The sequence below is a fragment of the Protopterus annectens genome, chromosome 2.part0, assembly GCF_019279795.1.
Source record: "Protopterus annectens isolate FY-2018-M chromosome 2.part0, PAN1.0, whole genome shotgun sequence".
Lineage (NCBI taxonomy): Eukaryota > Metazoa > Chordata > Ceratodontiformes > Protopteridae > Protopterus > Protopterus annectens.
This window is the reverse complement of record NC_056728.1, coordinates 923,858,322-923,871,029: the sequence shown is the minus strand read 5'-3', so window position 1 is coordinate 923,871,029 and position 12,708 is coordinate 923,858,322. Positions and strand designations below refer to the sequence as shown.

Genomic DNA, 12,708 nt, shown 5'->3' with positions numbered 1-12,708 from the left:
GTTAGCATTAGAGTTGAGGCAGCGTGTCCTCATGAATATGCATGACACACTGATGTCTTACCCTTAGGCTGCAGTTTCCGTGTAAGACTAACTTAGTCTTACACGGAAGGTTAGTGAATCCTGGGGTATGTTTTTTGTAACTGCACGACAGAACATATTTTTCAATGCTTGGATACTGTAGCCTCTACGTTGGTTGCTATCAGCAGTGCTGATTGTTTGGCCCATACAATGATTTTGATTGCACTTACCCCTCTATTTGCTTATTTTTAGAATTATTTTTTCCAGAAGCATTTTTAATCCATGTAGTACAATCTTTAAGTGGCAGTACACAGAATCCATACATGCAACTGCAGCTGACACTTGTTTTAATTAATAATGAATTGGATAGTTTATTTAATATCTACAGAAGCTGCTGTAGGCTTGATAGTTCACTGGAAATAGGGAAGGAGGGCCTGTCTCTATTTAAATATTTTCTTGATGATTTGTATCTGGGCTGCCCTGCAGCGAATCTGAAACTTCTGTGTGCAGTCCAGAGTCTGTGTAGTAAACTGTAATGTGTGGCTTATGGAAATTATCCATTTGTGAATATGCCCATGATTGCTGTCCAGCTTTAATTCTTCAAATTTACTGTAGATACTGCTTCCAGTATAGAATAATATCTGCCTTTGTCAATTATGTAACGTTTCCCCACTCATTTTTACATGTATCTATTTATTTAGTTTAGCTTGTTTACCAGGGTGGTACACTGATCACTATAGACCATTTGTAGGCACAGCCTGTTGCAACACATTTCCTTGCTTTACAGTAAAGAAGAAAGACTGATTTTTCCGTTAGGTGTTGCATATTGTTCCACTTCCGTTTTATTGGAATACCAAAAAAAAATTCAGTATTTGTCCATTCTTGTGTAATGCTACAGTAAAGTAATTCAGACACACATGTTCTGTATAACTCAGAAAGAACTGAAATAGCTAACCAAAAAGATTTAATGCTGTGTTGAGCACTTTTGTTCTATTTTAACACCACAGAACTTCATCAAAAAAAGAAGTAAAAATCACTGAAACATTTTAAAAGTTCCGACACTTGTATAACTAATTGCAGAAATCAAAATGAACAATATATCAGGTAAGTTCATCTTAAAGCTATGGAATCCACATTTTAAAAAATTATTTAAAACATAAGAACTTTCCATGTACACTATTAGCAGTGGAATATTGAATTTTGTAATTAAATCATCCTAAAATCAACCTTAAAAAATCAACCACAATAAATTCCTTTTGTAACTAAAATCTTTGTGCTAAAATAAAGCACTTCAAATTTATATATTCATTGAGACTGGGTCTTGTATTGGCTGCTACTCTAATTTGCCATTTTGCGTCATGGCATTCGAACAAGACATTGTAATTTCCAACAAAACCTTCAATGTTAACTCTGTATGCAATGATTTGCACATAAGAACGACTGCCTATGCCATAGAAGCTATCTCTGTACATAAACTAACATAAATTCACTCACATACAGTTCTGCAAATATACACAAATACAGGTTTTGGAAGGGTTTCTAGGCCAGATCAAGAAACGGTCCCTACATGTTTAGAAAATGCACTGGATTATTAAATTAACACTTAGGAGACATTCAAAGTGGTTAGTTTCCAATGCTTCAGTATAATGTCACACCAGAAAGATTCCATTCAGTATTTCTCTTTTATAGCAGCATTTAAGGAGGATGCAGTCATTGGATGGCCCAATAATCCATTTGTTCGTGGTTCACACAGATTTTTGCTGTTCATAAGTTCCTAGGTAGGTACTAGGCTATTGGCCCAAGGGCCTACGTAAGCCTAGCCAATAAGGTTCCCTGGCTTACGCCACCCAAGAAAGTTATTTTCCTGTGCCACTGTAAAGCAGAGACACAGAAGTGATCCCCAGGGTGTATTTCCTATTTCCCATCCACTCATCAAGATTGTTCTTGAAGAGTGCTAATGAAGAACTTTGCTTGACATAGATGGGTAGCCTGTTCCAGAGTATGGGAAGTCTCTGGGACAGGAATCTATCCCTCCAGCATGTCCTGTTTATTGTGGTGACAAGGTTTTAGGTCCGTAGAGCATGTAGATCGGTGGGATTGGGATTTTTTAGGTGCAGCATGTCCAACAGCTGTGGGTTTGACATAGCTTTATATGTTAGGCAGAGATCACCTCAGAGTAGGCGATATGCTACGGAGTAAAGCTGGAGTTTTTTTTGAGGCGGTCAGTGTAGGGCATTTGTTTGAGGCCAGTAATCCTCTTTGTGAGGTACTTCTGTGGCCTTTCCAGCTGCTGCAGATGTCTTGAGAGGTACATTCCAAAAGGGGCGTTGTACTCTATAATGGATCTAATGAGTGTCGAGTAGAGGGGAACAATGACTTCTTTTTTTCTGGATGAGAACCCTTTTATGATGAGGTGTGCCACGTAGAAGGACTTCCTGACTACTGTGGCGATGTGACTATCAAATGAGAGACTACTGTCCACCTGGGTCCCAAGGTCTCTTATCACACATTCGGTGTTAAGTAGATTGCTGCCTATGTGGTAGTTCATGGGTACAGAGGTTTTACCAAAGGGGATGACAATGCACTTTTTGGCATTGAGCTTGAGGCCATGCCTCGGACACCAGGCATCTGTCTCAGTGAGGCCCTTCTGTAGGATGTCCACATCATTTGGGGACTTGACTATGGCTCTTAGTTTGCAGACTTCATTAGCCAGAGGCCTTCTGTGTTAGCCTGTATTTCAGAGAAGTAGATACCAAACAGGAGAGGTCCCAGGACGGAACCCTGTGGTACTCCACTTGTCATTGCTTTGAGGTCAGATTTGGAGTCTGCAACTTTTACAGTGTGGGTTCTGTCAGTGAGCCAGTTGGCAACCCATCTTGTGACGTAGGGATTTATACCTAGTTTAGTGAGTTTAGCTATAATTCCAGAATGTGGAATGATGTCAAAAGCCTTGGCGATGTCAAGATAGGCTGTGTGAACCACCTTACCCTCGTCTACGGCTTTGATGACTGCCTCAAAGAAGTCGATCAGGTTCAGGAGGCATGATCTGCCTTTCATAAACCCGAACTGGGTGGGATCCAGAGTTTGGAGGGTACCAATGTCTTTGTTTATGAGTTCCATGATGATATGTTCCATGGCCTTGCAGAACAGGCTCGTCAGGCTAATAGGTCGATAGTTCCCAGAATCAGTGGTGGCTCCCCCTTTGTGGAGTGGGATAACTGTTGCTGTGCACCATTCAATGGGCACAAAGCCTGATGCGAGGCTATTATTGAGCATAGTGCTTAAGTGGGGAGCCAGTTCGTTCTGAAGTTCGTGTAAAACGCAGCCTGGGATGTTGTCCGGTCCCATGGATGCTGTGTTTTTGGCTTTAGAGAGTGCAGCTTTTACCTGTGTAGTTGTGATTACAGGGACTCTGCATTCTTCCTGTATAGATATGGGCCCTTTAGGGGGTGAGGGGAGTAAAGTTAGCATTGAACCTATCTGCCAGGATGTTGGCAATATCAGTTGGTTCTGTAATTTTCATGCCTTTGTGCTGTAACTCAGAGCAGATCTGGGTGTTGTCATTGAGATTCTTGACATAGCTATAGAATGCTTTGTGGTTGTCCTTAGAATTAGTGGCAATTTTGTTTTTGTAGCTAACTTTGGAGGATCTTATAAGGGATCTCAGCTTCTTGCTGAGGCTGACCAAGGAGCTCCTCCACTCATGGGATTTTACTCTCTTTTGCAACAGTTTCTTCCTTCTGTTGTACAGTTTGTTTATGGCAGGGGACCACCAGATTGGCTTCCTTTTTTTGGAGGATAGCGTCTTGGTTCTGTTTGGGATAGCACGATCCATGCACTCGTGTAAGTGCTTATAGAGTGCATTTGTGTAGGATTCAGCAGTTGTAACTGTATAGTCCATCTGCATGGGTGTCATGAAGTTCACCACTTCTGTCTTAAGAAGCATGAAGTTGGCCTTCGAGAATTTTTTTACTGTGGTTTCCTTAATGGGGGGTGGGGGCGGGATGTGGATATCAAGGGTGATTAGCTTATGGTCGGATCGGAACAACGAGGAGTTGACTTCAGGTGTGGAACACCGGTCACTCATGTTGGTAATGACTAGGTCTAGGATATTGTTAGCATAAACTTTGGAGTTGTTGCCTTATTTCAACTCATACTACCTCGCTACAGTAGAAAGTCAGTAAAACACAAAAATGTCTTGCTGAAAACCTGCTCCTTTGTACCTACATATTTTGTTTCCTATCCATTATGGGTGAATGTTGTCTGTCACATGTCCATTCCTTATGTAGTATTTCTTCAGCAGTCTATACAGATGTATAGTATATTTTTTCTTTACTGTTGTCCTCCTCCTGTGTGTTTTAAAGTGTGCATTTTAATTTCCTTTTCTAATATTTTGCTCTTCTTTATAGCTTCTTCTTTATGTAACCACATTTCCAGACCTTCCTTTTCTCCGGGATTTTTATGTGGAACACTAGAGGAGTCCCAGTGTATTCACACACACTCATGCATATGTGCCATGGCCTGAAGACTAGCCATGTATTTACAGCCTTGATCTGACTGCGATGATGGCCCTCTATATACCTCAAGTCTGTATGTATTTGCATCTGAGATTTTGATGCATCCTGTATGGAATTTGTATTTTTGGTTGTTTAACTGCCACATGGCAAACTGCAGACTAGCCAATGAAAATGATCCCTTTATGAAGAACAGTATTGCTGAATAATTTGCATATGGAAGCACTACAACCACATGGACTTCAAGGTGTCAGAACTCTGCTAGAGGCACTTGACTTTTGTTTCAGAAGAGGATGTTTGTAATATCTAGATGGCTTTCTATACCTTTTATGTGCAGTGGGTAAAAATACCTCATACTGTTTAATATTAACTGTGTAAGTAAAACATTCTATATGTGATATATTAATCAAAAACTGCAAACGAGATGCAAAGTACATACTTCTGAATGTTAAAAGAAAGTTTTCATATTCTGTAGTAACATCTTTTTTATTATCTCAATGTACTTTGATTGAAGACATAATGAATCAATGTGCTTATTATTAAATACACATACTTTTATGATGTTAACAAAATGAAAGATTGGTACATGTTTTAAACAAGAAAATGTGCTCGCCTGTCTTTTGAATTCTCCTCCTAACAGTTATTTTCATTTTAATAGTAAGTGGGATTCCTGATACCAGCATGTATTTTGTTTGATACTAATCATCTTCAAATTAACTGACACGTATTAAAGTTCATTACTCATTAAAATTTTCCTACAATACATTCGTGAATGCAGAAGAGTTACCAGTAACAACTTGGGGGTGAGTTGTGAATAGCTTTTCAGTATATTTCTCTATTGTGCCCGAGCTAGTGGATACAGTTATTAAGAAACTGTGAATATATCTGCTTTGAGTGCTTTAATCTGAAACTTTCAAAGAGACTTCAGAACAATGTGCTATTAATCGCCTTATTTAAATTGTTAGAACTAATTACATGATTTAGAATTCATAGTTGAAAATTCAACTTTTTAATCCAAACTATTAAAAAGAATGTTTCATGACAGGTAACAGTTGTCCATACATATACCAACAGTTTCATTTAACCTATGTGGGTGGGTAGCATTAATAAAAGCTAGCATTTTACTTTGTTCTTCTCTAAATGCACATCATAATCCCACCCCCGTTTCATACATTCCCTGTCCAACACTATGGACAGCAAAAGTTTTAAATTAAAATTCTCCATTATGTTTGTGTAAAGTGTTGTCTTCATCACTGGTTCTAATCACATATAAATGTTTTTGTGATATTTTACTTAATCCCTGTGTATTTTCCTACATAAAAATATTCATATCCTGAATTTTTATTTTATGTAGGAAAAGCAAGCAGGAGATTAAATAAAAGAATATATGAACATTTATGTGTGGTTAGAATCGGGGATAACATTGTTTTATGCAATCATAGTGTAAAAACAATGGGTTTTTTTTGAGAACATAATGTAAAGTATTTGACGATTTTTTTGTGCACACTGTTAGACAGTGTGTAGGTATGACATACAGGAGTAAGCTCCTTCATGTAAATTTGGAGCAGAAATAACTCAAATAGTTACTTTTGTACCACACATCTGCCTGGTTAAAATGAAACTGTCAATGCATTTATTTTAAAACGGAGATATTTGCAATGAACATTTTTTTTACTTGTGATAACCTGTTATGTTTTAGAGCACTGAGGCTTTAATGTGGATTTATAAATTCTTAATCATGTGATTAGTTCTAAAGACTTAAGCAGAGATTTTAGTGTAAATTGATGACGTCTCTGATGTGAGATGAAAGTGCTCACTGTGTTATAATAAACAGTAGAAGATTCAACATTTTTACTGAATTTTTTTTCTGCTTTGTTTTTTTGTTTACTTCAGTTCAACATCATTTTGACATTTAGTTGCATTGAGAATATAGCATTTCCTATTTATAAACATGACAGCAAAAAATTGAGCAAGGAAGTATAAAAACATTAGACCTAGCCAAAAAAAAATCTGTATTATTGATATATGTGTGTTTTTCTCTGTCTCTCTCATTTATAAGCCTAGCCAGAGTGTGTTTGGCTTTCGCCACCCTTTTAGATTAGTTGACTGTGCCTCTGTATAGTAGGTCACAGAAGGTAGCCCTTTTAAGGTTAGTTTACTGTACCTCTGTCAAGCAGGGACACAGAAGGGATCCCAGGGGTAAACTTACGATCTCCCATCCACTCGTCAAGATTTGTCTTGAAGAGGGTCAGTGAGGAGCTCTGCCTAACATGGATTGGGATTTTGTTCCAGAGTGTAGGGAGCCTCTGGAATATGAATCTGTCCCTCCAGCATGTCCTATTTATTTCTGTGCTGAGATTCAAGTCCCTGGAGCATGTAGCTCTAAGGGATTTGGATTTCCTGAGGTGAAGCATGTCCATTAATTCTGGGTTGACATGGCTTTATACGTCAGACACAGATCGCCTCTGAGTAGGTGGTACGCAACTGAGTAGAGCTGGAGTTTCTTTAGCTGAACTGCATAGGGCATCTGTTTGAGCCCCTTGATCTTCTTGGTGAGGTACTTTTGGGGTCTTTCCAGTTGCTGTAGGTGTCGGGTAATGTACATCCCAAATGGAGCATTGTATTCAGTTATGGGCCTGATAAGTGATGAGTAGAGGGGCACAATGACCTCTCTTGATCTAGATGTGAATCCTTTCATGATAAGGTGGGCTATATAGAAGGTCTTTCTAACCACTTTGGCAGTGTGATTGTCAAAGGAGAGATTGCTATCTACTTGGGTCCCCAAGTCCCTAATTACTTCTTCCGTACTTAATGGATTACCACCTATGTGGTAATTTGTGGGCACTTTGTTTTCCCCAAAGGGGATGACTATGCACTTTTTGGCATTTAGCTTTAGGCCATGGCTCTGGCACCAGTTATCCGTCTCTGTGAGACCCTTTTGGAGGATGCTTGTTTCAGCCGATGAGTCGATTACGGCATCCACTTTGCAGTCATCTGCGAACTTGGTCAGCCATAGTCCACCCGTGTTAGCCCGTACCTCGGAAAAATATATTCCGAACAAGAGAGGTCCCAGGACTGAGCCTTGTGGGACGCCACTTGTAACTGGTTTAGAGTCTGACATGGCACCTGCTATTCTGACCATGTGGGTTCTATCCCTGAGACAGTTTGCAACCCATCTTGTGACATAGGGGTTGATATTTAAGCTGGTGAGCTTATTTATGATGCCCGAGTGGGGTATTGTGTCAAAGGCTTTTGCGAGGGCAGGTAGGCTGTGTGGACTACCTTCCCTTCATCTATGGCTTTGGTAACTGTTTCAAAGAAGTTGACCAGGTTCAAGAGGCAAGATCTGCCCTTAACAAAGCTGAATTGGGTAGGATCCAGTGTCTGGAGGTTTCCAATGTCTTTGTTTATGATTTCCATGATGATATGCTCCATAGCTTTGCAGACCAGGCTAGTCAGGCTTATAGGGCGATAGTTTCCGGGGTCTGTTGTGGCACCACCTTTGTGGAGTGGGACCACTGTTGCTGTACGCCATTCCTTGGGTATATATCCTGTAGTAAGGCTGAGATTGAACAGTGACTTTATATGAGGATTTAGTTCTTCTTGGAGCTCATGTAAGACGCAGCCCGGGACACCGTCTGGTCCCATTGATGCTGTGTTTTTTGCTTTGGGGAGGGCAGCTCTCACCTGTGCATCTGTGATCTCAGGAAGGCTACACTCTGTTGGGATAGACATTTACTCTTTTGGGGGGGAAGGGGGGAGAAGTTTGCACTGAACCTTTCTGCCAGGATGTTGGCAATGTCTGTGGGTTCACTGTATTTTTTGTCATTTTGCACTAACTCAGAGCATATCTGGGAGTTGCCTCCCAGGTTTCTGACATAACTAAAGAAAGCCTTGTGATTATCTTTAGTGTCTTGTGCAATTTTTCTTTCGAAGCTGGCCTTAGATGATTTTATGAGGGATCATAGTTTCTTGCTAGTACTGATCAGAGACGCCTTCCCTTTTTGGGATTTTGCTCTATCATGTAGTAGCTTTCTCCTTCTGTTGTATAGCTTATTTATGGCCGGGGTCCACCAGACAGGTCTCCTGCCTTTGGAGGAGGAAGTCTTGGTTTTATTTGGGATAGCATGCTCTATGCATTCCTGTAGGTGTCCATAGAAGGCTTTTGTAAAGGATTCTGCATTTTGGGATGTATTTTCCACTGGCCCGGGGGCTTTGAAGGATTCCACCTCGGTTTTGAGAAGTGTGAAGTTTGCTTTTGAGAAGTTCTTCATCGTGGTTCCTTGGCTAGGGGTGGGGATGGAATATGGATGTCCAGTGAGATTAGTTTATGGTCTGATCTTACCAATGAGGTGTATACCTCTGGTGTGGAACATAGAGACCCCATGTTGGTGATGACCAGATCCAATATGTTTTCCCCTCTTGTGGGAGTGGTGACCAGTTGTTCCATAGCCTTTGAGTTTATAAATTTAAATTCTAGGAACCATTGGGCGAGGGTGTTTGGGCTTGAGTAGTTTTCCCAATCAATGTTTGGGTAGTTGAAGTCACCCATTATAATGGTGTTTGGAGAGGCCTTCATATTCTCCAGTGTTCTCAGGAAAGCCGAGTGAGGTTCCTGTGTTTGGGAGGGTGGTCTGTAGCAGGCTACAAACTGAAAGGCAGTTTTGCCCACTGTTAGTTGCACATGGATGGTCTCCGATGTTTCGTGCAGTGCAGCTAACCTGGAGGTGTGGGTATCTTTGATAAATATGGATACTCCCCCTCCTTTTGTGGTTCGGTCTGAGTTTTGGGACCGGAAAGCATGGTATGAAGTATAACCTGTTGGTGCTGGGGTGCTCTCGGAAGCCTTGAACCAGGTTTCTGTTACTGCACAGATATCGATATTCTCCATGCTGAGGAAAGTCTCGAGTGCATGCATCTTGAGGTTTAGACTTCTGGCATTGAGCAGAATTACCCTTAGTTTTTTTTTCTTTGTGTTGTCTATGGAGGTGGGTTTGTCTTTTGAGCCTTGCCTAAAAAAGGCACTATGGGGGAGGCAAGAGCTTTTGCCAGTGTTCGAAAACCCAGGGGTGACAGGTGCAAGCCGTCCCTAGCGAAGCAACGTGGCTTGTCGAGCATGTCATCCCAGGCTGACAGACACTGGATCCCCTTTGAATGACACCAATACTTTAGCCAGTTGTTAAAATTGATCATTTTGTCTTCGTATTGTGGCATCATTCTTGGTGAGGGTAAGATGCTGCTCAAGGTCAGGGTCATACCGGCCTGGGCTACATGATCAAAGAGCTCCTCTATGTCTTTTTTCATGTAGTCCAGGGAGGTACATCTCAGGTCATTCACACCAGCATGGACAATGACGGAGTCATATTTGTACTTGCTTTGGAGTGACCTGAGTGCTTGTGTTATGTGGCGGATCCTGGCACCCGACAGGCAGCTTACAGTGACCTTCTCCTTGTTCAGCCTGGTGAGCAGGACATCAGTGTATCTGACAATAGAGTCACCTATTACAAGTGTATTAGGTGTGTTGTTTAGCCTTAAGGGCTGTGACTGTGTGGCACACTGACTTTGTGAGCTATGTGGGTATTGTTTCGTGGTAGGGGTTGCTTGGATGTCTGCTTTGGAGGTCTCTGCTGCTTAGGCAGATTTTTATTTAGAGCCTCCGAGTATGTTTTTGTGTGTTTATATGTTTGGTTTGCTGATGCGATAAGTGTATGTGAGACTGGATTTGTGGTGTGTGTGGTTACCTTCTCCTCCTGACAGGCTGTGCCAGTACTGGGTTGAGAGAGTTTAGCCCCCAGTTTGGCTATATAGTTGCATCTCTCACATATATTTGAGCTTGTTGGGAGGAGGAGAGGGTGGTCTGTATACATAAGGCAGTTGTAACATTGCCTCAAGATTCCCAGATTCTCCAACTGGACTGGAGTGTAAACCCGAAACTGTCCTTTGGACATGCCTGGATAATATAGGGAACTACTTATTGACTGATCAGAAAGAACCAATAGGGAGCAAGTGCTTAAAAGGAGTATAAGAGGATGTAGTGCTTAAGTTTATTAGTGTTTTCCTATGAGATTACTTATACGAGCAAGTGCAGGGCTTTAGAATGAAAACAGAGTGCTTATTTTGAGATTTAGAGCAGTTCTAAGGGAAAAAGTGAAAAGCAGACTTTGTGGAGCTGGGAATAGTTTCAACCTGTTTAAGCGGCGCTGCCCGACGCTGCTTTGTGCGCAAGACTGCTCAAAAAGAGAGTTGCATGGTTTTAAGAGAGATCAGGGAGTTTGGAATTGACCCAAAATGGCCAAAAAAACCACAGCTTCTAGGCAGTAACCACTCCTACAGGGACAGGCAGGCTGCTCAGTGTTAACCACTGCCACTGGTGAACACAGAGATTTCCCTTTAGCCCAAGCAAGCACTGGCCTCCAAGAAACTTACAAACAGTTCAGAACAGCAAATCTGTAACTGAACTTTCTTAAATTTTAGAAAGTGGGGAAAAAAGCAAGATTTCTTTGGGGGTTTTTTTTGTTTTAGTTTAAAGGTAGCAGAGATACACAAGTAGCAAAATAGTCAGAACAGTGCAATAAATGACCCCACACTTGAGTGCTAGGCCAGAGTCGGGTAAAATGCAATTTTAAGAAAACTGATTTTAAATTGTGCAACACAGGAAATGCAGTAAACAGGCTCTAGATGTGTTCTAAATACTGTTTCTAATACAGATATCAACTTTAGCAAGCCGGAAAACACCGAAAAGTAGGCGGCAAAGCAGTAATTTTAAACAAAAAATCAGAAGAAAATACTTAAAATCTCAAAAGTGGCTCCTTTCTTCTCTCAGCGTTTTCTCCCCTTGGTAGGTGCTTCAGCAACAACTATCAAGCCTGTAAAGACGCCAAAACCACGAGGCAGCAGGTATATCTATCTATCTATATATATATATATATATATATATATATATATATATATATATATATATATGGATCTACCTGACTAGATCGACACTTCACAACACCGACAACAACTTCGACACCAAATCATCGACAGTTCACAAACACGACACCTCATACACTCGACATCATAACAACAAACAAAACAAATCCCCTGTCCAAAACCCACACACACAACACAAGCACACCAAAATCCTTACAAACCAACACTAACCCTTACATACACAACTATCTACAACCCTAACGAAACCCTAACCCTAAGGTCCGTCACTATCGCACACTCACCTAACCCGGCCCTAACACTAACTCACTTAACCACCCTAACCCAAAAATATCACTACTGCACCCTTACCTAACCCCGCCTAACCTAACTCACTTATCCCACCCCTATCCCTACAGACCGCCAACATCGCACACTTACCTTACTCGCACCCTTACCTAGCCCGCGCCCTAACCCTAACTCACTTATCCCACCCCTATCCCTACAGACCGTCAACATTGCACACTTACCTTACTCGCACCCTAACGTCCATCACCACCGCATACTTACACATCCTTTCCCCATCTCAGTGTTCTCAGCGTCTGTGTTTTCCTCCGTCGGTCTTCTGACTTGTCGATCTTCTGAGTCGTTGTCAGTGTTCTGACTTGTCGATCTAGTCAGGTAGATCCATATATATATATATATATATATATATATATATATATATATATATATCTATATATATATATATATATATATACACACACACACACACACACACACACACACACACACACACACACGCACACTTTTTTGCAGGGAGATAAGTCCAATGTAATTCTGAGGTTACACACTGTTGATGAGAAAGGTCATATCCATTTCCAGATGTTGGCTCCACATAAGTTAGAACTCAGAAAATGGTAATGTCTGTGATTCAGATTAGAATGGCTACACTGTGGAATGAGTACAAAAAGCTGCAAAACAAAAGAAAATCTTTATTTTTAGTAGAATTATTTTTAAATTTTCCACCTTTCATTATGTTTTGCATTACCCTATGTAAAGGTCATCTTCCATTGGTACTCAAAGTGGCTGAGGTGGGATCTAATTGCTATTTTCTTTTATTTTTTTTCCACTTCCCAGTAGATTCTCGATGGTGTCTTTATAGTGAGCAATGTGTGTATAAAGACCACCAAGTTATTGCAGTGTGTAATGGATCACAACCTCTTATATGTACTATGTGGGACTGTGCTCCCCATAGGAAACA

The 12,708-nt window shown here is 40.8% G+C and overlaps 1 protein-coding gene across 3 annotated transcripts in view; it reads left to right on the top strand.

The window, feature by feature from the left end:
- Positions 1-6,378, top strand: part of SEPTIN11 (septin 11) — a 1,067,046-nt gene extending 1,060,668 nt beyond the window's left edge. For all 3 annotated transcript variants that reach the window (XM_044061173.1, XM_044061169.1, XM_044061170.1), the window contains one exon: positions 4,428-6,378. In XM_044061173.1, coding sequence (XP_043917108.1) covers positions 4,428-4,443 — 16 coding nt within the window. In that variant the 3' untranslated portion in view covers positions 4,444-6,378. The remainder of the gene's footprint in view (positions 1-4,427) is intronic.
- Positions 6,379-12,708: the final 6,330 nt, after the last annotated feature.